This window comes from Lipophrys pholis, assembly GCF_963383615.2.
Source record: "Lipophrys pholis genome assembly, chromosome: 16".
Classification (NCBI taxonomy): domain Eukaryota; kingdom Metazoa; phylum Chordata; class Actinopteri; order Blenniiformes; family Blenniidae; genus Lipophrys; species Lipophrys pholis.
This window is the reverse complement of record NC_137634.1, coordinates 11621361-11644379: the sequence shown is the minus strand read 5'-3', so window position 1 is coordinate 11644379 and position 23019 is coordinate 11621361. Positions and strand designations below refer to the sequence as shown.

Below are 23019 nucleotides of genomic sequence, written 5' to 3'. Positions count from 1 at the left end.
TTAAATGTGCGCACAGATATGTACGAATTCAGAGTATTGGTGGCAGATAATGATTTCTTTGTTTACTGCCAGAAGCAAAGGGTCAAGGCAAAAGGGAAAATAGACTGAGGAACAATAGATTTGATGATACACATGTTGACCGTCTCATGTCTGCATATTTTAGCTTTGCAGTAACACATAAACACGGTGCAAGCATTGATGGAGACAAACACCGGCGCTCTGACCCACTGTTCACATACGAGGACACACACAGTAGAAAGTTGCCGTTCGGGGCCGATACAGCGGTGAGTGCTCCACCGTTTGTCCTTGAAGTCTCTTCTGGAGAAAGAGTGAGGCCATCCGTGACTGTCTCCAAGGCAGAGTGAACACTAATTCTGATAAAATACGCAGACATTACCCCCCCGCCCCCCTACGATATCTCATAGCCGAGACAAAAACTCCTCTCATCCAAAAGTGGGTCACATTTGACTGGAAACACAGGTGTGTTTTACATTATTTTTAAGTAGGTGAGGCACCTGCAGATGTACCATCCATCCAAAATAAACGAGTGGGACTCCAGTTCCTCTTTAAGAAGCAAATTGCCCCCCTGAAAATTTTTTTCAGGTAATGACTGAAAACATTCTTAACAGAAGAGATGCTGTCAGGTCAGACCTGCGCGTGCGTTAATATTCCAGCAGACAAGAAAAAGAGAGCAGACGAGAAGAGACGAGGGGATTCTCTCAGACTGCCGGCTGAGAGGAGACATGGAGAGAAGTGAAGAAGGCAAGAGAGGAGCCGAGGGAGAGATTAGAGGAAGCAGATTCGGGAAAGAGCATCACATGTGAGGAGAAAGAGAAACAGACAGCAAAGTGGAAGGGAATTGAGGATGGGGAGGATGAGACACCGGGTGGGGGGGGTCCCAGGGGAGGTATCAATGAGGCTATCGATCTGTCCATCCAGCACACATCTGCCGTCCTGTCACCGTCTTCCTTCATCTGTTTGCATCTTCAACACGGCAGGGATCTGCGTGCTGGAGGTCATTTGCGTTTGCGTGAGCTTTGCGGTGAGGACGGATCAAAGTGAAGGTAATGGGCAGAAAGAAGAAAAGAGGAGAGCTCGTCAGTCTACGATCCGACTTGAGGGGGGGTGTCGGCGCGAAGAGCACGCCGGCAAAATATGTGCGTATAAGAGATCAAAGTTGTGGGATGTGGGTCCAGCACATCTCAGCGAAAAGAAATTCAGGAGAATTCAATTCAGGATCTGCAGATTCGCTTTTCATTCAAAACCGATTTCAAACCGACGCAGGATTACAACTGGAGATCTACAGAGTTAGTGGAGTTTTAACTGCTGTGATTCATAAATATCTGCAAACTTCATGAAAGTCTATTAAGTCAGGAGATTTCTATTTTATCATAATAAAAGGAACTGTTTAATAAGAGTTTCATCCTTCTGAGAAATGTCATTGAGTCCATCACAGAGCAAAAGACAGACACACACGCCCACATTCAAGCCTATTCAGTCGCCAATAAACATGTTTTTGTGTCGCGGGTGGAAATCAGACTAAAAGAGGAGAAAATGCAAACTACAAGGCCTTCAAACCCAGAGATATTCTCACTGCCAGGTGAAAGTTCAAACCCTTGCATTGCCGTCCCACACTTCAGCATGTTTGACCAAAATTAAGAGGAAAAAAAAAAAAATCATTCCATTTCTAAAGCTGCAAAACAAACTAACATGTTATTCAGAAACATGTCTGAGAGACGTGACATCTGTCTAAAGCCATTTCATCCTCAGTAAATGATCTTTTATCTTAGTCATAAAGAAAACATCTGATGTGACATATATATATATATATATATATATATTGTTTCAGTTAAAAAACAAACACATCATGACATTATTAATTATTAAAATTGAAATCTGAGCAACTTAGTCACTCTGCTCTATTTATTGGGGGAGAAAAATCCTCTCTTCGGGGCACAAACAGTCCCACTAACAGACGAATGCGCTGTTGTTTACCAAACAAAGACGCATTGTGGCTCTCTGACATTCACAGCTACAAAACAACGTGAGACAAGCGGGCGACAGTGAGAGTGGGAGGAAAGAAGAAGAGCAGATAATGACATGATAATGAAAAAAAAACAAAAAAAAAACAACAACCCACAGACATCTGTGTACTAAAAACTGACAATCCGATTCCTGTTGACTTCATCAGCTGAAGTCTGCACTCAGTCGTTGGTCCATTAGCCAACAGTCATTAAGCTGAGTCTGCGAGATCAACTCTGCAAAATACTTTGAAACCAAACATTCAGTGATGAATCACAAAGAAATAAGCATCGGCAGAGCAAACAATCAGCGGGTTAGACGGCCAACAGTCAAAACGAGCTGCTTCAGCTCAGGTTGTTTTCTAAATCTGCAATGTTGCATGAGGTGAAATATTCCCGAAGAAATCGACGCTGCTGCTTTGTGGCCGAGTGCACCGAGGCAGTGCTGCGGGCGGATCAAACAGAGAGGATGTGTCGTCTCGCAGCGTGACCATCCCGGCCCGCGAGAGGAAGTTCGCTCGTTGGAGTCAAGACGACGAGCTGAAATCCTGCTGACTGCACTGCGAGGCGGGCTGCTGACTCTTCAGGCCTCGGTTCGTGTCGGTCCCACCTGCTCACCGGCGGAGCTCAACCATGCAAAAAGACGCAAACGCAGCAAAGACCGAAGGCTCCTGCACGGTATATGTGCACACACAACCAAGCGCTCACACGACATGTGGACAGCAGGAACAGAGAAGAGTGACTGAAAATGTTTTTTTTTTGGTTTTTTTTATACATTTAGGATCTTAAGATTATGTGTGTTTTGTATTTCTATCTGTTTTAAAAGCTTCTTTAATGGGTTTTTAAGCATCGGATAAGGCCGACAGAGAATCCCCGGTTCGAGTCCCGGTTGGGCTCCTATACAGAGCTTGCATGTCCTCTCTCTCCCTGAGAGCCTCGGTTAGAGATGAAGCTTTTTACCAAATGGATGCATGGATATTCTGATATCAACATACCAAATACCCAACATGACTTAGTTTGGCTGAAACAGTACCGTCACTGTGACACACTGTGGTTTCATGGGGAGTCGTTACTGTACTGGGGCTGGTTCATGACTGAGCGAACAACTTCCTGGAGTGTTGTCAGCAACTTGGCAACCAACGGATACTTGATAATTGCAATTTATTTAATGAGGGAGAGCCAAAATGAATGCATCCTCAAAACCTAAAGGTCCATTGACGTCAGTAATATATCACTCTCAGGTGAACTTAAGCAACAAGCTCGCTGTTATTACTTAATGTGGATAGCTACACTACACCCGCATACTTTCCACAATGAGTCGATGGTTTCAACACTTCAACATTGAAAACAGCCTAATGTGTGGTTATACAGTGAACGACTGGATTCTCACATCCTGGCTTCGCTATTGTCCAGTCCTGCTTCTTTTTTCAGTGAGAAAAAAAAAATCTATCAGTGATTCAGCTTTGCTGGTTCCTTGTTGTCTGGATACTAGTTAATTATTAAATATTTAATTATGCAAATTGACGTGGGTGAGAAACGGCATGTAGACCAGGACATAACACTGAAAGACATCAACCAACATGAAGCATGAGAGAATACAATCAAAGCCAATGTGTGTGTGTGTGTGTGTGTGTGTGTGTGTGTGTGTGTGTGTGTGTGTGTGTGTGTGTGTGTGTGTGTGTGTGTGTGTGTGTGTGTGTGTGTGTGTGTGTGTGTGTGTGTGTGTGTGTGTGTGTGTGTGTGTGCATTGGAGAAAATGTTATTTACTGATCGCTTGACAGCATGTCTGTGTGTCTCAGCGTAAGAGTGTGTGTGTGTGTGTGTGTGTGTGTGTGTGTGTGTGTGTGTGTGTGTGTGTGTGTGTGTGTGTGTGTGTGTGTGTGTGTGTGTGTGTGTGTGTGTGTGTGTGTGTGTGTGTGTGTGTGTGTGTGTTTCTTTAAATTTACCTTGGCACGTGAAGCAGTTTACATGAAAGTGGGTTTTTTTAACGCGCACCACCTCCCCGCGACACACCTCCCCGCAGCGCTCACACACAATGGGCGAACTTCCACGGCTGGAGAGCGGAGAGCTGCTGCTGCTGTTGTTGTTTCCTCCGTAAAGACCCGCCTGGTACTGAACTGTGGGGAGAGGAGAGCGTCAAAAAACATGTCAACTGGTTGTCATCCTCGGTGTGTCTCTTTCATCTTCCATCAAACTGATTTGCAGCATCACATCAAAGTGTGTTAAAGAAAGAAAGAAAGAAAAAAAAAAAAAAAACGAGATTTTCCTTTCAGGGAAATGTCTTGTTACATGTGGCAGCTTATGCTGAAGTTAAACATTGGATTTCAGCTAAAAAGCAGCTAATGAGCATTAAAGGGAATACTTCTGTGTTTGTGAGTCTGTGAAGCGTCATTTTGAACTTTCACAAACTGGAACAGTTTTAACTGGATGAATTGGATGAAAAGTTGAATATTTGTCTTGATTCGGGTCCAAAGCTCGATGGTGACGACGGGCCCTTGCAGACAGAACATTTCAGAACTGAATTACCAACCGAAACACGGAACAAAATCTGCAAACCATAAATGAAATACATCAAATTTTAATTCCACGATCTGCTGTGCACCTCCCTCCTCTGACCGGCTCCGCCCCCTGGCTGTCCTTCATCAGAACCTCACATGACTGCAGGCAGCAGCTCAGACAGAGGGAGAGGCAGCGACCAGCAAACCATCATCCAATCAAATCGATCCTTTTCCTTTCCAAATTGTCGCAGACCAAGAACAAACAGAAATTGTGACTATATCCAATCATTTCATCTTCAATCTATTAATTACATTTTGCCCCCAGCGTGTCGCTCTAATACTCTAGGTTCACATGATTTGTTGGTCGTCTTCAGATTTTTTATGTCCGTCAGAATACAAACGTATGAGTGACTTAAAATGACCTGTCCTGTACATATGAGCAGTGACAAGTCATTTTTTTAATGTGGCGCACTCTATATATCTACTAATCCGTCCATTTATCCAGTTCAGTCGGAGAGCCAACCCAGCCGACTACCGCTTGTCTTTTAAGCTTTTGTTGAAGTCAAGAAGGACAAACAAAGAAATGACATGTTATACACATTCCCATGAAGCTCTGCCTTTATTTGTATCTCGACTTGTACCTAAAGAACTAAATGACACAGACAGCGGGGGTCTCAATGGGATTACACCTCTTTCATCCTCACTTATGAAACTGGTCAAATCCCTCTTACCGAGTCTTTTCTTCATGCCGTTGGAACACGTGCAACGCACACGCTGCTCTAAGTCACTGCAGGACAGCAGAAGAGCAGTGGACAGAACGGCCCTCACTGACTCACCGGTGTACCGTCAGATTTTGATTTCCAAGTACTGTCAGATGTCCCCGGCACACAGTGCGCCAGGCTGAGCAGCAATCCTACTGTACCCCGCTGAAATCAATTACATTACAGTTAATGCTGCTGCATCCTCCAGCATTATGCAATCGCAGCAAACACAACAAGCTGGCAGGTTAAGCTGATGACAGCAGGGGGAGAGATGCAGAGAGTTGTGGATCTATAAATGTTTTCAAAAGAAAAAAATGGAAGAACTGGGACAGAAATGTTTCCCAACAAATTGTATCATCGTGTGTGTGTGTGTGTGTGTGTGTGTGTGTGTGTGTGTGTGTGTGTGTGTGTGTGTGTGTGTGTGTGTGTGTGTGTGTGTGTGTGTGTGTGTGTGTGTGTGTGTGTGTGTGTGTGTGTGTGTGAGAGAGTGTGTGTGTGCGTCGCAGGAGCTGGCACTGGCTCTGTAGCCAGATGGCGGCACAAGTACTGGGACAACAGACATGAAGATCTGAACCACCTGTGTGTGGATGGTACACTGAACGTGTGTGTGTGTGTGTGTGTGTGTGTGTGTGTGTGTGTGTGTGTGTGTGTGTGTGTGTGTGTGTGTGTGTGTGTGTGTGTGTGTGTGTGTGTGTGTGTGTGTGTGTGTGTGTGTGTTATTAGTAGGCGAAGTAAATCACATGGTTACTATAAATAATTGACCAGTACAGTTGATATGGCGGTACTTTTAAGATTCCTGAAGTATGCAGATATTGGATTTAAAGTGGGTCATATTATGCAGAATTCTCTTTCTAATGGTTTTCCAACAGTAATATGTGTCCCTCCCCATACCTGGAATGATGCCCTAGAAGTAAAGAAAGACTCTCATCTCTCTAACTGGCTTGTTTCGATTTTTTAAAAGTTTGTGCTCCAAAGACCGAATCAGAAATCAAACCCTATCTAGTGTCATCAGGGGGTTTAGCCAATCCCAATCAAGGTAGGCCCTCCCTTTCACCCTCCCATAAATAGGCAGCTCTGCTCTGGCACATGGCACCACGAGACGAAGTACTTCCTCCTCTTCCCAAGATGGGCATGTGTGGGCGGAGACAGTCCAGCTCACACAGACACAGCAGATTCTGAATGCAGCTGCTATGATCCAATATTCAAATGGAGGGGAACAGTGGTACTTTTTTTTTTTAGTATCCTGTAATAGTAACTCATAGGTAAAATCGATGGGCACAAACATCTATTTTGTGAATTTTAAATATTTCTTTGTGACCCACAGAAATCTGATGTTTCACTGAATCTGTGGATGCGATGTCACACGTTGTGCTTCTTCTTATGGTTTGGCATTGTTTTCACAGAACCTGGAGGAACACCACCTGTCTGCTTCTGCCTGTACGGTTCTGCTCTCACTTTCAAACTTTTACTCTTTATGACCTTATTCAGTGGGAAGGACGACATCAAACCATCTTGCTGGATTTCAGCATCTCGTCCCATTTCCCGACAACTCTCCCTTAAATGGCTTCAAAGTCCGATAAGCCATTTATTCTGCTCTGCCTGACAGCATTTTGACATCTTTTGACTCCAACCTCTGACCTCGCGGGTTGACAGCTTGGATAAGAAACCAGTAAGCCTCCGTAGTGAGAACCAAACCCATCAGTGCAAAGGTAATCCTTGTCTGTTCTGTGTGATCATTTCTTCTTTTTTTTTTTGAAGTGGGGTTGCAGTTGCTCAGCCAGGACTCCTCTGATGCACTGACAAGGTTGTAATTGTATCAGTGTAGCCCCATCAGAGCCTTATAAGCTTAAATACCTCCCCGAGGCAGAAGGTAGGATATAAAACTGAAAGGCAGAAGCTTGATGTTTTGTACTGGAGGTCATGTTGTCATGTCTGTAGAGCCACTTTGCTTTAGATTTTTTGGGGGAAATAGATTTGGGGAATTGGTGGTTTCATATTAATAAACTAAAACCCTCTGTGTGGTTCTATGTTTGGACCCGAAGACATTCTATTATGTGTGTGCCTCGGTGCAGGGTCGACCAAAGCTCTGCTCTTTTTGTCCTCCGACCATCAAGGATTAACAAGCTTCTCTTCCAATATATCTGACTCGTCTTCAGAGACTCTCAATCCATCTTCTCTCGCACGATCAAAGCTCACAATGAGAGAGGGCAGATTAATCAAAGGACAAACACGCAGTCACACCCACATACGCCCAGGGAGAACATGCAGAAAGGTACCAAACCATTACATCACTGCGCTGTCCATCTCAGCAGTCACAAACACACTGGATCCTCTGAAAAGTTGTTGTTGTTTTGTTTTTACAAATAAAAGTATTTCTTGATCATACAAGGAATCAATATGTTTACTCAAAACCACAAACATATGTGACTTCAGTACAATCATAACTATGATGATTTTGAAACATACTGATGAAAGTTGACAGGTATCGATACCAGCCTCTTTTTTTGCTTCCTTCTTTGGTAAAAATCGAGTTGGCAGGATGAGAAGTGGAGTCAATAAGTGAGTTAGTGATCAATAAACTGGTGGATGGGCTGTTTATGTCTACTTCACGTTAAACCCTCCCAGGACGCTCTGGTATTGATTAGGCTGCACGCGCACACGTGCACACGCGCACACGCAGATCCACACGTTGCTTACCTTTGGTCGGTCCGCTCATGATGCCAGGAGGAATTCCTGCAGCCTGAATGAAAGTCTCTTCTCAGTCAGTTCATTTCAGCCTCCGGCAGCAAGAAGAACGCCTCGAATCAAACTCCCCCAGTGTCGGCACGACCTAAAAGTCTGTGTCAGACTGGAAAGGGCTTTCCCTGCTCCGCCCGGCGAGAGGATTACTGTCAGGCGGCAGACTGCCGTACCTCTCCGCCCTGCGTAAAGGCGGCAATTAAATGGAATCTGGCGCTTTAATGCTGTTCCTCCTCACACCCTGCGCTCCTTCATCTCCCTCCTGGAAACCTCCAACGCGTCTCTGGTCCGGTGCAGCCCTGTCCATCCATCCCGCCCTGTCCTGTCCTGTCCTGTCCGCTCTGTGTGCGTGGCTGTGCGGTGTGCGCTCCGGTGCGCGCTCCGCTCCGGTGTGTTGAGGCTCCGGGTGTGCTGCTGAGGAGGGTTCACGCTCTGGAGCCGGAGAACACGGAGCAAGAGCGCCCAACAGCGTCTGATTTAGAGACTGCAGGGGAGATGAGCGATGAAAGATGTTAAGCGTTTCTATCGTGATTGTTTAGTAAAATTAAACATCGATTGTGTTGAAGTGGGGACTCTTCATAGAGATCCTTATACCCTACAATACCTCAGATATGCTCCACTTCCCATTAATTGATCGATGGATAATATGCTGACTATGGTCTATAAAACTTCACTGAAATTTTAATCCAGTCCAGGTTATTTTGTACCAATAAAGAGCCCAACTCTTCTGGAAGAGGAACAGATGTTTAGTGCAGCTGTGGCAGTGCAACTTTTTACATTTGAGTTCGATAACCAAAGCCGGTCACAGGCACATTAAAGGTCTCATATGATCCACAATTCACTTTATGATGGTTTTCTAACAGTAATGTGTCCTCATTGCGTGTGAACGAGGCCCAAGAAGTGAAGAAAGTCTGTCACAGCCCTCACTTTTCTTGCTCCACCTTTTAGCGAATGTTCTTTTGGAAATACACTCTGAATAAAATGTTGCTGGACCTCTGACAACTATTGGAAGTTGTTGAAAAACTTTATAATATGAGACCTTTAAAGTCCAGATGTAGATATACCATAGTGTTTTAAAATAAAGAAACATAAATTGCTTCATACAGAATAGAGTAGAATAGAAGTTGTTTTTTTTAACTCATAGTGAAATGTTATGAGTTTTGCTCCACACAGAGTAGTAATGATTGACATAGATTAGAATTAAATACTAATAAAATATTAAATAAGTAAATATAATACAGTGTTACAGGAGTAAGTATCAGTATATATGTACATGTTAAAGCTTGACAGTCAATAGATACAATATTTACGCTGAGAAGGACTAAAATATTTCTTTAGCAGGATTTTATAAGATGTCACCATATGAAGTCTACATGAATATAGGCTAATTTCTCCTAGGAATCGAAGTATTACGACTAACAAATTGTGTAGTTTCTAATCTAATGTTGCATATGTTTAAGTTTGTTTTGAATATAAGTCATGCAGCAGTGAGTTATAGCATGAAATATGTATTTCATTGCCACACAGCTGACTTTTATCATCACTTATTACTGGTATTTGGTGTTACACTTCTAGTTCCTGGATCCATCACAGGCAAACGCTACCTCAGGGGCTGTTCAGTTGAATCGTGTTAATCTCCTCTGCCTGCCTCTGTGGTCCTTTATCTGGCTGAGGTGTATGAAACTAAACATTTATGGCTCTGGCCATAGCTCTGAAAAATCTGTAGCCTGGAGGGGTTGTGTATTGATCAATTAGATGGCCCTGAAATATGCTCCCATTGGGGGAACGCGCATGTAAAGCAACAAATCGCCGAATTGATTGAACAGTGGCTCTCAAACTGTCTTCAATAATGCATGAATTCTTTAAATCTAAGTGTAAACAACTTGCATTCACACTTTATTTTTGTGTTTTTATTTTGACGGTCTTTTTAAAATTTTGGTCTTTGATGATGATTTCTTTCTGCATTCTTTTTGTCTGTCTTGTAAATAAATAGTAAATACTTTTTGTCTCCTTTTAAGGCTTCCCATCTCTTACCATTGAACGGACATTAATAATTAATTTTTTAATTATTTATTTATATTTATTTATTTCTCCTTATTAAATTGTGAATCACGTTCAGCCGCTTTCTTTGTGTGACAGGCGCTATTTCTTATGCGGTCAAATGAAATCTGTGACTGCAGTAACTCACCAGTAGAGGGCAGTGTATGTTTGGACAACGGTTTCCCAATATGAAACTCTGAAAACTTCAAAAATAAATAGATAGATAGATAGATAGATAGATAGATAGATAGATAGATAGATAGATAGATAGATAGATAGATAGATAGATAGATAGATAGATAGATAGATAGATAGATAAACAAAATCTAGTATATGCATTACTTTGAAAGCTAATGCAAATATTTTAATAACAATAACAGCTTTTTCTTCTACTAGTATAACTGTGTTCTCTTCTTTTGCTGACTTTTTGTTGCTTATTGTTGCCTTTTTTATATATAGATTTTTATTTATATTGCTCAACGAACGAATCATTATTTTAAATATAGGCAGGAATTACTATACTATTCTGCATTATCCTTCAGTAAAATTGGAAAATGACCCAAAAACTGTGAATAAATAGAAAAAAGACACACATTGTAATGTCTATTAAGATCGTATGAGATATACTGGACTCCTGAAACCAAACTGGTTTAACCAAATTCATAAATTTAATATTGGAACATTCTGGCACTGCAAGTCATGTAACAAGTTCTCAATTGTTTTGTTTGTAAAATAAAAAAAAGAGCATGTATATGTCACATTTTCTTCTGCTACCGTTAATGTTATTGCTGCTTTCCATCTACAACAACACAAGCTGTTTATACGATTAACGGTTTGACCGTCGTGGCTCATTTCCCTATGACTGAAAAACAATGTGCAGGATACTTCCTGCTTTGGCCGGCACTGCGTCCAGTGTCACTTCCGAACACCTCCGGCGAATGTTTCTGCACGAGAAAGAAAAACACAGCAAATCGCTTCTCATTCAAGCCATGAAAACATAAATGCAGAAAGCATTTAAACACGTGTTGAATTCTGTTGTGGCATGACTCAGGTTTCTTTCTCATCTGCAGCCAGGGGTTTGAGTCTGTTGTGTAGATCCCTACTGTATGTCGGAGGCCTTCCTGCTTCTGATTGCTGCCTTCAGGACTCACCGGGTCAAACCTTTGAGTCTGGACTGATATCTTCAATCGGAGGTCCCCAACTGTGACCTGAAAAACAATATGTCAGCTGGTGTGTAACATTCGCTTTGTGAGTCTGTGGGGACGTTCAGGTGTGATTAATGGCCCGTTGTCAGGCCTGCCTGCCTTTTAAAATATACTTTCCAAGAAAAAAAACAACCGTACTGTGTGCTATGAAAACTGTGTTTGTGTTGTGATGTAAGGCACTAACCTGCGTTAACCTTAATTTAAAAAAAAAAAAAAAATGTCATGTTATCTTATTGCAGCCGAGTACATCTGTTGTCTGCGGAAGATATGAATAGAACAAGAAGTGAAAGTGACTGAGAGGATGCTAAAACAAGCATGCTATTTAGAATAAACTAAAAACACATAACTCACATAGCGCAGATGGTAAAAGACAAAGATGTAAATAAAAATCCACTCAAGTTGTCAATACACAATCAGCGGCCACTTCATATACCTGCTCAAACACTCAGTACTCAACCAATCAGCTGAACATCCTTGGCAGGAACTCAATGTATTTGGACAGATGTTGAATGTAGCATGGTTGTTTGTGCCAGACGGGCTGGTCTGAGCATTTCAGAAACTACGGATCTCATGGGATTTTCCACACACTGCAGGGTTCCCTTAAAAAACTGTCTGAAAAAGAGGAATTCTCCAGTGAGCTGCAAGATGTTTTTCATTGCCAGAGATGCCTTGTTGATGCCAGAGGGCAAAGGCGACTGGCTTGAGATGACAGAAAAGCAACATTAACCCAAATAAACAGGCTTCGCAACCGAGGTGGACAGAAAGCCGTCTCTGTCCGCACAATGTCAACGTCAAACCTTGAAGCTGACGGACGGCATCAGCAGAAGACCACACACGTCCCATCACAGAGGTGAACAGGAGGCTGAAGCTGCACGCTCACCGAGACACGATGATAGAAAATTACAACGTTTCCCGATCTTGATATCTGCTGCCTCGTTCAGATGTTGGAGTCGGGATTTGGCGTAAACAACACGGAAGCCTGGATCCGTCGTGCCTTATATGACCAGCGCAGGCTGCAGTCTGATGTGTGTGTGGGGAGTTTTCTTGGCACACTTAGTATCAACTGAGCGTTATTTAAACACTACAGTGAGTATTGTTGCTAACCATGTCTATCGCTGTACCATCTTCTAATGGCCACATGCAGTAAGATAACACAGCATGAGGGGTATTTTCAGCACTTTGTTGGATCTCTGTTACCAATAATCCCAGACGGGTTGAAATTTGGTCCATCCTGCAACTAGCAACATGTGCCTAATGTTTGTGGTGGTCGTCTCTTTATGACAGTAGGCAGACGCCACACTTAACCAGCAGGACAGTTTTATGACAATAGGTTTAGAAGGACCCCACTGTTTCAGGTCAAACCGTTGACCCATTGTTTAAGCACTCGTGCAAAAGTATTAGACACGGAAGCAAATAACGTCAAAAAAATACAAGAGATGAAGCAAACACAGACGGTGTCGTGCCAGCGTAACAAGTAAACACATCCTCTTGGAAAGGAAGTGAGAGATTCTATCAGAAGCGTGGCACAGCAGCAGCCTATAAATACCACAGTAATGAGCCTGCCACCGCTCTTAGGGTGTATTTACATTATGTACAGTAGCTATTCAAGGTGTTTGGCCTGGCATCCATTGTTCACCCCCTCCGAACAAAGTTTTCTTTGAGAACAAAGAACACATGTGCTCACCCCGGAGAAAAAAAAACAGTAGGGGGACCCACCGACTCCGTCCACCATAAGGAGCGGAACGAACCGTTTGGACTACTTCTTCTCTTTTCCTTTTCCTTTTTCTTTTGGTTCCTCGGGACGCGAGCCAGCGTCTCGACCCTTCAGCTGCACTGCCCCACTCCTGGGGTCGGGACGCTGAACCCAGACCCACAAACAGATACATGAAAAACACACGCACACACACACACACACACACACACACACACACACACACACACACACACACACACACACACACACACACACACACACACACACACACACACACACACACACACACACACACTGGAGCTCAACCCAGCACCCTGTAACCCTGTAAAGTATGGGTGAAGGCAGGATACAACCTGGACACTTTGCCAGTCCATCACCGGACGAACACAAGCAGCCTGACAGTTCCTCACGTTCACACATCTGGGCAATTAAGAGCCACAAATGAACCTGAAATGTATGTTTTTGGATTGTACCCAGAGCAATACAAGTTCTACTGGTAGATCTCCAAACTCCACACAATAAGGTTGGGCCCAGACTCAAACGTGTGATATTTCCTTCACGAGGCAACCGTGCTGAACACTTGCACGGTGCAGAAACGTTTCGATGCAGAAATTGTTTCCTCAACAGATTGAGAGTTGTTTATTCGGACAGAAATTCTTTTGAATAGAGATTTGTGTCCATACTAAAGCTTTTGCTCTTCTTTACATAAGGGGAAAATACAGTGAAGACATGATCATTTCATTCCTTTTTTTTAATGTAGGTGTGTTATTCTTCCTGAACACACCAAGCCATAGGGGCCCAGGAACATGTATAACATCCTTCATAATCACAGGACTATTTAAAAAAGAAAATTGGCTCCATTCACTGTGATTTGTATAGCACTACTGCTTCGAAAATAATTCCTAACACAGAGAGAAAGAATAAAATCGTGTTATTAATAGTTTAAATAGTGTAATCTACGTACATTCGCTGCCATGCAAGGTCCCTGTCCTCCTCCATCAGGATCAAGGAGGGGGTCAGACAGGTGGAGTCGGCCATCAAACTGCCTCAAGTCATATCGTGAGTAATAGATAATTAAACGGACAAATGGATCTAGAGCTATAAAAATGTCTGAAAGTCATTTTGCCTGTACATTCAAGATAATTCAACGTATTGTAAATTTTAATGTCTTCTTAGAATAAGGCCGGGTGTTCAATTTAAAAAAATATTTATAGGATTAGGGAGACACCAGTCATTACATGCTGTCACATTGTGAGGAATCCTTTCCCATTTAAAGACAAAAATATGGGTCAAGAAAAAAGTCTTGGTACGTGTGTGTGTGTGTGTGTGTGTGTGTCTGTGAGTATTGTCAGTCAGGAAATGAGATAAGTTGAAGGTAGGGTTACGGCCATTGTGTATTGGTGTGTTTGTGTGTCTCTAAGTAATAATAACTGATCTAGCCCACTTCCTATGGTTAAAGGGTCATGAGTGGGCTCTCGGTGACGGGATCTTGTTCTCCACAGACAGATTTATTATTAAGAAATCACAATCCAGAGCTCAGAGGTTGCAGTGCACACCCCTTCTTTCTTTTTTTTTTTTTTAGATCTATGAGCGATTAAGGTATGGCAGATAAATCAAAATGTATTCTTCTTTGCTTTAATAAAAGACAAACCGCACCTTATGTCTACTGAACGTCAGATAAGCACTGAGCAATACATTCACACACACACATACCCCCCCCCCCCCCCCCCCCCCCCCACTGGTCAAAACTGTATCAAAAGATATTTGATGTTTTGTCATTTTCTCTCTGGGCTTTTTTTTTTTTTTTTTTTTTGTTTATTATTATTATTGGACCTTTTCCACCATATCAGATGATGACTGTCCTGACCATCTTTGAGCCGGGGCATCTGCCGCTGTCTGTTATTCCGCTCCATCGATGGGGTCATTTTTCACACAGGAGACTGAGTCTGTGATTTCTTACTGTGATAACAATGTGGAGATTACAGGCTGACATTTATCTTCAAAGCCAGCGGAGACAAACAATTCGGTGGTGAATGGTTTGAAGCTCACAACATGCAGTAGAAACACACACACACACACACACACACACACACACACACACACACACACACACACACACACACAGCATAAGTCTGAACATCACCCTTGGCTGTGCGCCGTTTCCCTGTCTCTCAAATGGTAGAAATCTGGGTGCGGAGGCAATTTTTTCTTTTTCTTTTCTTTTTTTTTTACAGCGTTGGTTCTCTTCCAGAGGAGTTGAAGCAGCTGTGTTTAGACAGACAGGAATTCTGAGTCTGTTCTGTGTAAAAAAAGAAATGGCAGGTAGCACCGGCAATGACGTGTCCTCACAGAGAGGAGGAACAAGCCAACGCTCAAAGACAATTAGTGAAATAATAACTGAAAAATGCTTTCATTGACATAAAGCTAAGATTAAGCTGCAAAAGCAGAAATGGAATATAATGCTCTGAGGATAAACTTTCTACTTTTTTTTTTTACATCATAAATATTATGGAATTATTGTTTATGGTTGTATATGATACATTTAATAATATGTTCTGGCTTTTAACTGTTCGTGCAACAAAAAACGGCAACTTGAGACCATTTCTCACCATATTTATCAAAACAATTTATCAACTCTAAAAGAAACAACCGGCAACAGGCACGGTCGTCATATTAATCCAAGTGTTGGATGCTTTCTCCAGAGTCTAAACTATCTGGAGCAAATGTTTTGACTTCAGCTCTGACTTTAAGAGCAAATATCTTAAAATTGAGGAGGCGACTCATAACGGTTTGTATGAGAAAAGATAATAAAGTTAAAAAACGTTGTCTGTATATCAGTGAAATTGTCAAACAATGACAAATACTGCAGAAATTACCCTGTCAAACCTCACATACCTTTGGATTATTTTGATTTGATTTGGACGCAGGTTCAAATCCTGGTTGACCTAGGAAAGGACAACTAGCCTTGAAGTGGTGACCCCTGTTGAAGGAAGAAGCCAAACAGACTCTAGTGCTGTGAGTAGTAACCAGACAGGAAGATCCCGTTAAAAGACGGAGCTGCTTTATGAGGAATTAAAGGGTCTAGTCTTGTCAAAGCTCGACTCATTTCAAAGACTTACAGGTCTCAGTCGGCTTCACATCAGACATTTCTATTGGGATCTGCTCCCAGGTCAATAGAACTAGTGATATTATGAGATCTTCTTTCAGTAAATACATATGAGAAATGAAGAGTATCCATCTGTCTTCTACACTGCTGAATGTGAGTTATGGTCAGTTGGAGCTGGAGCTGCTTTGAACTGATCATGAGGCGAAGGCCACTTGGACTGTCCATCACACACTCATACACGCACGAGCAATTTAGGATCACTAACCTCAAATGAAACCTGAAAACCCACAGACTCACAGAGAAATCATGCAAACTCTGCGCAGGAGGCCCAGAAACGAGATACGTGTGTAGTAAACACAACTACACCATGCAGCCTGAATGAAGGGTGACATTGTCATTTTTGTGGCTCCAACAACAGTCGCTTGAGTTATCATTAGAAAATATTCTGAAAATTCATTGATCTTTGTGTTGAAGCAGCCACTTGTAAAAGCTTGATGGTGTTAGTCAAGGACACTTGATGCATTTGGGGGGTTGTGGGGGGTTGGAGGGGTGGGGGGGTGGGGGGGCTGACAACTGATTACCAATAGTACTTGAGATGACAAATGGAACAAGTGAGATGAAGGGAGGAGGGTAAAAAATGAGGACGAGGATGAACAGCACAAAGTACAAAAGTTCGGCGAGGGGGGGGAGAGCAGTTATGAATGACGGGAGGGAGGATATGAAAGTAGCGAGCTATGATAGAAAGCAGGCAGAGAGACAGAGGGGAGGAAAAATGAGAGAGCGTGAGTGATGGAAGAGCGAGAACAACAGCAACAATGATGGTAGGATGGAAGAGGGAAGGAAAAGGAAAGTGCTGTCTGGCAGGAAGCCTGTTTATGTTTCTGCTCATGTGCCTCATTCCTGATCAGTGAAGAAGAAGAAGCGCTTTCATTTCGCCCCTACACACCTGTCAGCACACACATAAATACCCACATATTTGAACTTTGGCAGCGGTGGCATGAAGCCTCCGTTTGTACGACGGGTAAAAAAAAGAGCGGTTCATTTTCTCAATCAGATGGATTCAGAGTTTGTGACCCTGCATTCCTCTCTTCACCTCAGCTGACCTCTCGGATCACCACATCTGTCGTCACGGCTTTCCTGCCGGGCAGCTGCGACGAGGATGTAAAAACACAAACGGCGATAAAATGAAAAGAGATGCACTCATCTATGAATTAATCCATTTTATGTATTGATGAACAGTTACCATTTATCATGTCCATTAGCATTTTTTCTCATTTAAATATCTCTATTTTGAGAGCGTCAGCACAGATATAACCTACTGATGGGCAACAGTGACAATATATGTGTGTACATATATTACCTGCCATGACATATAATCTCAAAATTATTTAAACGTGAGATAAAAAATTTAATAGAATCCTAAGAGAAGAAATATTTCTTAAGGACCTGCTATAAAGGAAATAGATTTGTTATGTAAAGAACCTATCTTGTCTTTGAAATGCATGTGAAATGTGTATGAATTGTTGAAATAATAGAATAGAATAGAATAGAATAGAATAGAATAGAATAGAATAGTGAAATGCTCTCTAGGAGGTGTTTCTATTCTATTCTACTCTGTTCTATATTTTTTCTATATTTATCTTATTATTTTCTATATATTTGTCCATGTCAGGGAGGAGTGAGCTCCTGTATAAACGTGTGCAAGGCAACCAAAAGCAGTAAAACAACACTAAAGGTTTAGATGGATGGATGGATGGATGGATGGATGGATGGATGGATGGATGGATGGATGGATGGATGGAAAGGCTGCTATCACTGTTAACTCACCACAATAATTATTTGTGTTTAAAATGTAGGAATCATTTTACAGTTAAACTGCTTGAGGTTAAGCTATTTTATGCCAATCTACATGCAACCTTCAATCAATCAATCAATCAATCAATCAATCAATCAATCAATCAATCAATCAATCAATCAATCAATCAATCAATCAATCAATCAATCAATCAATCAATCAACCAATCAATCAATCAATCAATCAATCAATCAATCAATCAATCAATCAATCAATCATGCAGGCAATTGAATAAATAGGTACTCAAACCAAAACAATTAAATGGCAAAATCTGATAATAATATAAAAAGAGAAACCTGTAATAATTTAAAATAAATATCCCAATGATAAAATATCACAATCAATACAATAATAATAAGATTTTATTTTTTAAAAAATTTACTTTTTGTGTCCAATACTGCATTTTATGGAGTAAAATACAACATTTTACTTAAAGTGGAGGAGGTCTGTGAAGGAGCTCAAGTGGAGGAATGTGACTTAATGGTTGAGCGATTATTCATGAAATAATTATACAGACAGTCAGTTCATTTATTGTAAAACTTAATCTTCTATAAGACCGTTTTTTAATAGGGTGTGTGTGGAATTGCTTAATTCGAAAGATGCTGACTTCAGCATTCAAACAACTGTAGTCGAGAAAAATCATCTCAGGTTCGCAGGTTCGGCTTTGATATGACATCACAGTGTGATAGTTCATGTGTTTCTCTTCAGGATTGTGTCTGTGATTTCCGTTGCAAAAATTGTTTCAAGTTGCCTATAAGCAATAAACTCAGACTGAAAATGTTTTTTTGGAGTTTCATATATCCCCAGTGTCTCCAACCCTCCACACGTCTCATAAACTTCCTGCTCCTAAGCATCAGAATGCAATATTTAATTGCTGACGATGTATTTATTTAATTATCCAGGTGATTCTTTAGATTGTTCCCTCGGTTCTGTCCATAACACTATAATCACTGTTTCTATTATCAAGTTACAAGTTATCAAAAAGCCGACTGGTGGATGTAACAACAGGAAACTGTACATTATGGTTTCAATGGCGGCGCTGCACATTATACACAGGATATACTGTGCACGGTGCCAGACATCCAGCTGAACTATACAATACACTACAATGGGAGTTTATTATGTTTTATAAATTCAGTCATGCACAGAATATGCAAAATGAAACGGCAATTGTTGCACAGGACAAAACAAATTTTGCTTTATGGGCAAGTAATAATTTATTTCAATAAAATCGTCTCACCTGCTGTGGAAAATACATCCTATAAAGAAATAAACCAATAAAGTACGTGACTCAGCCTGTGACTGTATATTGATTTCAAAGAGGAAAAACTGGAACAGAACCGGCAAGTTTCAACAACAAAAAAAAAAGCCTTAAATCAAACAACATTTCTTATTTTCTATTTTTTTTTTATTTTTTTTTTAGAATGTTATCTCTGTGTATTCGAACAGCTGGTGATCAAAGGCTAATCTAGCATCCTGGTTTGTCCATGTAGTTGTGAGGACGTCATATAAGTAATTAAAGTTCAAGGGAGGCTCTACTCCTGACTGACATAAAAAAAATAAATAAAAAAAAATCATTTCTGTAAATGCCAAAACATGATGAATAAAAATGTCAGCCCTGTGAGCAAATATTGAGAAGGTTTCACAAGAACTGACATTTTAGAGGGAGCCAGTGGAGGATGACTGCTCTGAAATGTTCAATATCAGCACTTTACTATCAGAGATCCATAAGGGAATTAATACAGAATGATAAAATAAAAAAATTGATATATATTTATATATTAGAAAAAACATTTCATTGTTATGTTGATGAGAGCTTGTAATTATATTTCTATGAAATAAATTCGCTTTTGCCTCACAAAAAAACAAATCTGAGAACATGCTGTTAAACCACCTTGTAAAATGGGTCAAATGAATTTACTTTCTTTTCCATCATTTTGTCATACATTTTGGTATCTTCAATTATTTTGAGATTCTGGCTCCTTGACGTCTTCTCCTCGTGACTTATTTCTGTTTCCTGCCCTGATGTGTTTCAACTGTGATTGTCTTCACCTGGTGACTTTGGGGCATGTCGGCCGTCTTCTGTAAGGGTTTGCTCAGAGACACAAGACGCCGCAGTCGGTGGAACAGGAGCTCGTTTTGGACAGCTGAGGCTCAGGTGGTAGAGCGGGTTGTCTCTTGGAAGGATTCCCCATCGGTCCACGTGTTGAAGTGTCCTCGAGCAAGACGCTGAGCCCCAAACTGCTCCCAGTGGATGGTTCGAGTGCCTTGCATGGATAACCATTTTATTCCAGCATGAAAAACCCCAAATCCAAAACAACTAAAGTCCTCGAGATCACAGGAGATAACGATGAGACACTGGAAAGCCCAAACGCACTGAACACAGACAAGTTGCCCTACATGTACCAAAGACACCGGGTGAAGACAATCACACTCATTAAATGCATTTTCTTAATTTTTTTTTTCCAGTTTTCGGACTGTTTTTTTTTTTTTTTTCTCCTGGTCACTCTAGTTTTCTCTGCCAGTCCCAAAAACATATGATTAAGATTAATTGGTGACTTTAATTTACTCGTGCATGTGAATGTGTGTGTGTGAGTGTGTGACTGTCTGTCCCTCTGTATTTACAGACTCAGCACAGTTTGGCTCCAGCGCCCCTCGACTCTGTGACGGATAAGCTGGATGAAGGACAGATGGATGTTTTAAGCACCTTCCTGCAGGAATATCTGACAGAAAAATTCAAGTCTGTGTTTCTTTAAATAATCAAGTCTGCCGTGTGCGAATGAACGGGTGACGTCGCCTTGTTTGTTGCTCTCTGGCCCTTACTTTCTGCCTTAGCCCCAGAGTGAACCGAAAAACACTTTTCATTGCATCAGCTTTGAAATATTCTGGTAAATCAAAAATTTTCTTTTTAAATTTTCCAAAATATTTCACTCCTTCCTGAACCATCACAAAAAGCTGATGTAGTAATGATGCCAGATCAAAGAGAGACAGTGGATGGGGAGTTTACTGTTTATTTACAATAGACATATGAGAGATTAAAGGTTTTATTGAGGAGGAGGAGCTCTGATAAGAAGGGATGGATACTTCAGGATTTGAAGGTGTGGCAGGGAGCGGAGGATGTGGACACATAGAGGAAGGGATGGGTCATAGACAGGAAGAGGCACAGAAAGGAATGTTTGGACTGGACGGATTGGAGGAAATTAATATTCTCACGGCCTTGTGTCTCTTCTCCCAAAGGATGACACAATATTGTGTGAACAAGACAAACAACAGACACAGTGGAATCTTGGCTGTTAACAGTCATGCCAGCGCTGCTTTTTGCCCCTTGTGGTTTCCTCTGCAGGCGTGAAAACCTTCAGATGAACTTACTGCAGCCTCTGCCGGATGACGGCAGCTTGCATTTGCACTTTTGGCCGTCAGAAGAGAGACTGCAGGGCGCTGGATGGTGGAAACGTAATTGATTCAGGCACTGAACACAAACTGTGATGTTCTATCGGTCACTCAGTGTGTTATCAGTAATCGGTCCTTATGCCCACATGGACCTCGCTGAGTGTTTTTCCTCCCCCCAAATATAACATGAAATAGAAAAGCACTGATGAAAGGAGGACAAGAAGAAGAATTGGAGAAAAACTGCGGGGGGAAAAAAAACCCCAGTGTGAGTGGTGCCAGAAATCTTTGAAGAGCGTGACCAGAAAAAGACTTGGACCAAGATTAAGGCGGGCAGTTTGACTTTGTGATCTGTTGATGTCGTGGATATCAAACTGTGGTTGTAAATATGTGTTCATCTGGGAGAAACATGTATAATAAATAGCCAATCTAGAATCTGGAGGGTTTTTGTGCAAGATTGTGGTTGTGAATGCACAACAAATGTTCGTCATCTCACCATGTTCTATTCTCAAATTGTTCCCACTGGACATCTGCTCACTCGTATGGCAGCCATCAGTGAAATACTTGCTCATAAAACATCTGGCTCTATCATTAATAATACCCAGTCACCCGAGCCCTGGGTATAATATAACAAGATACAATATATTTCCAAGAAAATCTGTTATCTATCCATCCTTTACTCACTTCACCATGTAGGGTTATAGCTGATTGCACCGCATTCTTGGTGAGATTGGGTGAAGGGCATGAGAGGCAGCTCCCCAGTCTGTTGTAGGGTTAACACAGAGAGACACACAACCAGCCCTCAGCATATAGAGCAGAGTCACCGACTGAGCTGACAAGCCTATTTATGTGTTGCAAGTCATACTTCCTCTGTGTGTTTTGCACCTTTAGCTGGTTCTGTGGTAGCACCTTTACTCCCCATGTTCCTGTTCTTCCACTTCTAAGTGCTCATCTGAACTCTTACCAGCAGGAACAGTATCTTTGCTGATTGCATCTCACTTATATGGCTCGTTTTCACCACTTCAGCAGTCTCACAGCCCTTCACACTGTCAGTCCCATTTACCCACACACGCACACACACACACACACACACACACACACACACACACACACACACACACACACACACACACACACACACACACACACACACACACACACACACACACACACACACGCACACGCACACGCACACGCACACGCACACGCACACACACACACGCACACACACACACACGGATGTCCAATGGCTGCCATGTAAGGTCCTTCAACCTCCACTGGGAGCAATTTGGAGCTTCTGTGCCTTGCACATGGACACTTCAACGCATGGACAGAGACAATCTTAAGATTTAGAAGAGAACCTGCTCTACCAATTGAAACCGCATTTGTTATAGTTTACCACCCGAGCTTGTTCACAACACGTGAAGCCAATTCCATTAAAGAATGATAGAACCTCTTGGAAATATCTCATCAGGTCCAAGGACTGGTACACCTCTGACATCAAAATGAAAAAGAAAAACTCGTTCTTTCATAGTAAGAATTGATGAAACAGCTTCTTTGAAATGATCATGATCCAAATTGCTTTCTTTTCAGTGAGCTTGTAATGAGGCAAAAAATAAAATACAATAAAATGATGTGACAATCCTGAGCAATTACGATCAGTCAGCATTATTCACATGCGTTTTCTGCTTGC

At 41.7% G+C, this 23019-nt stretch overlaps 1 protein-coding gene across 2 annotated transcripts in view; it reads right to left on the bottom strand.

Moving 5' to 3' along the window:
• Positions 1-8429, bottom strand: part of LOC308121409 (actin-binding LIM protein 3-like) — a gene marked incomplete at its 3' end in the record, with an annotated part of 46061 nt that extends 37632 nt beyond the window's left edge. The window contains exons 1-2 of one of the 2 annotated variants that reach the window (XR_013936098.1): positions 7978-8429; positions 3968-4138 (exon numbers count right to left, since the gene is read on the bottom strand). Coding sequence is in view for 1 of the 2 variants with exons in the window: in XM_080482629.1 (XP_080338755.1) it covers positions 3968-4138; positions 7978-7996 (190 nt within the window). The remainder of the gene's footprint in view (positions 1-3967; positions 4139-7977) is intronic. The other variant, XM_080482629.1, reaches the window with a different exon arrangement.
• Between the last annotated feature and the right edge of the window lie 14590 nt (positions 8430-23019).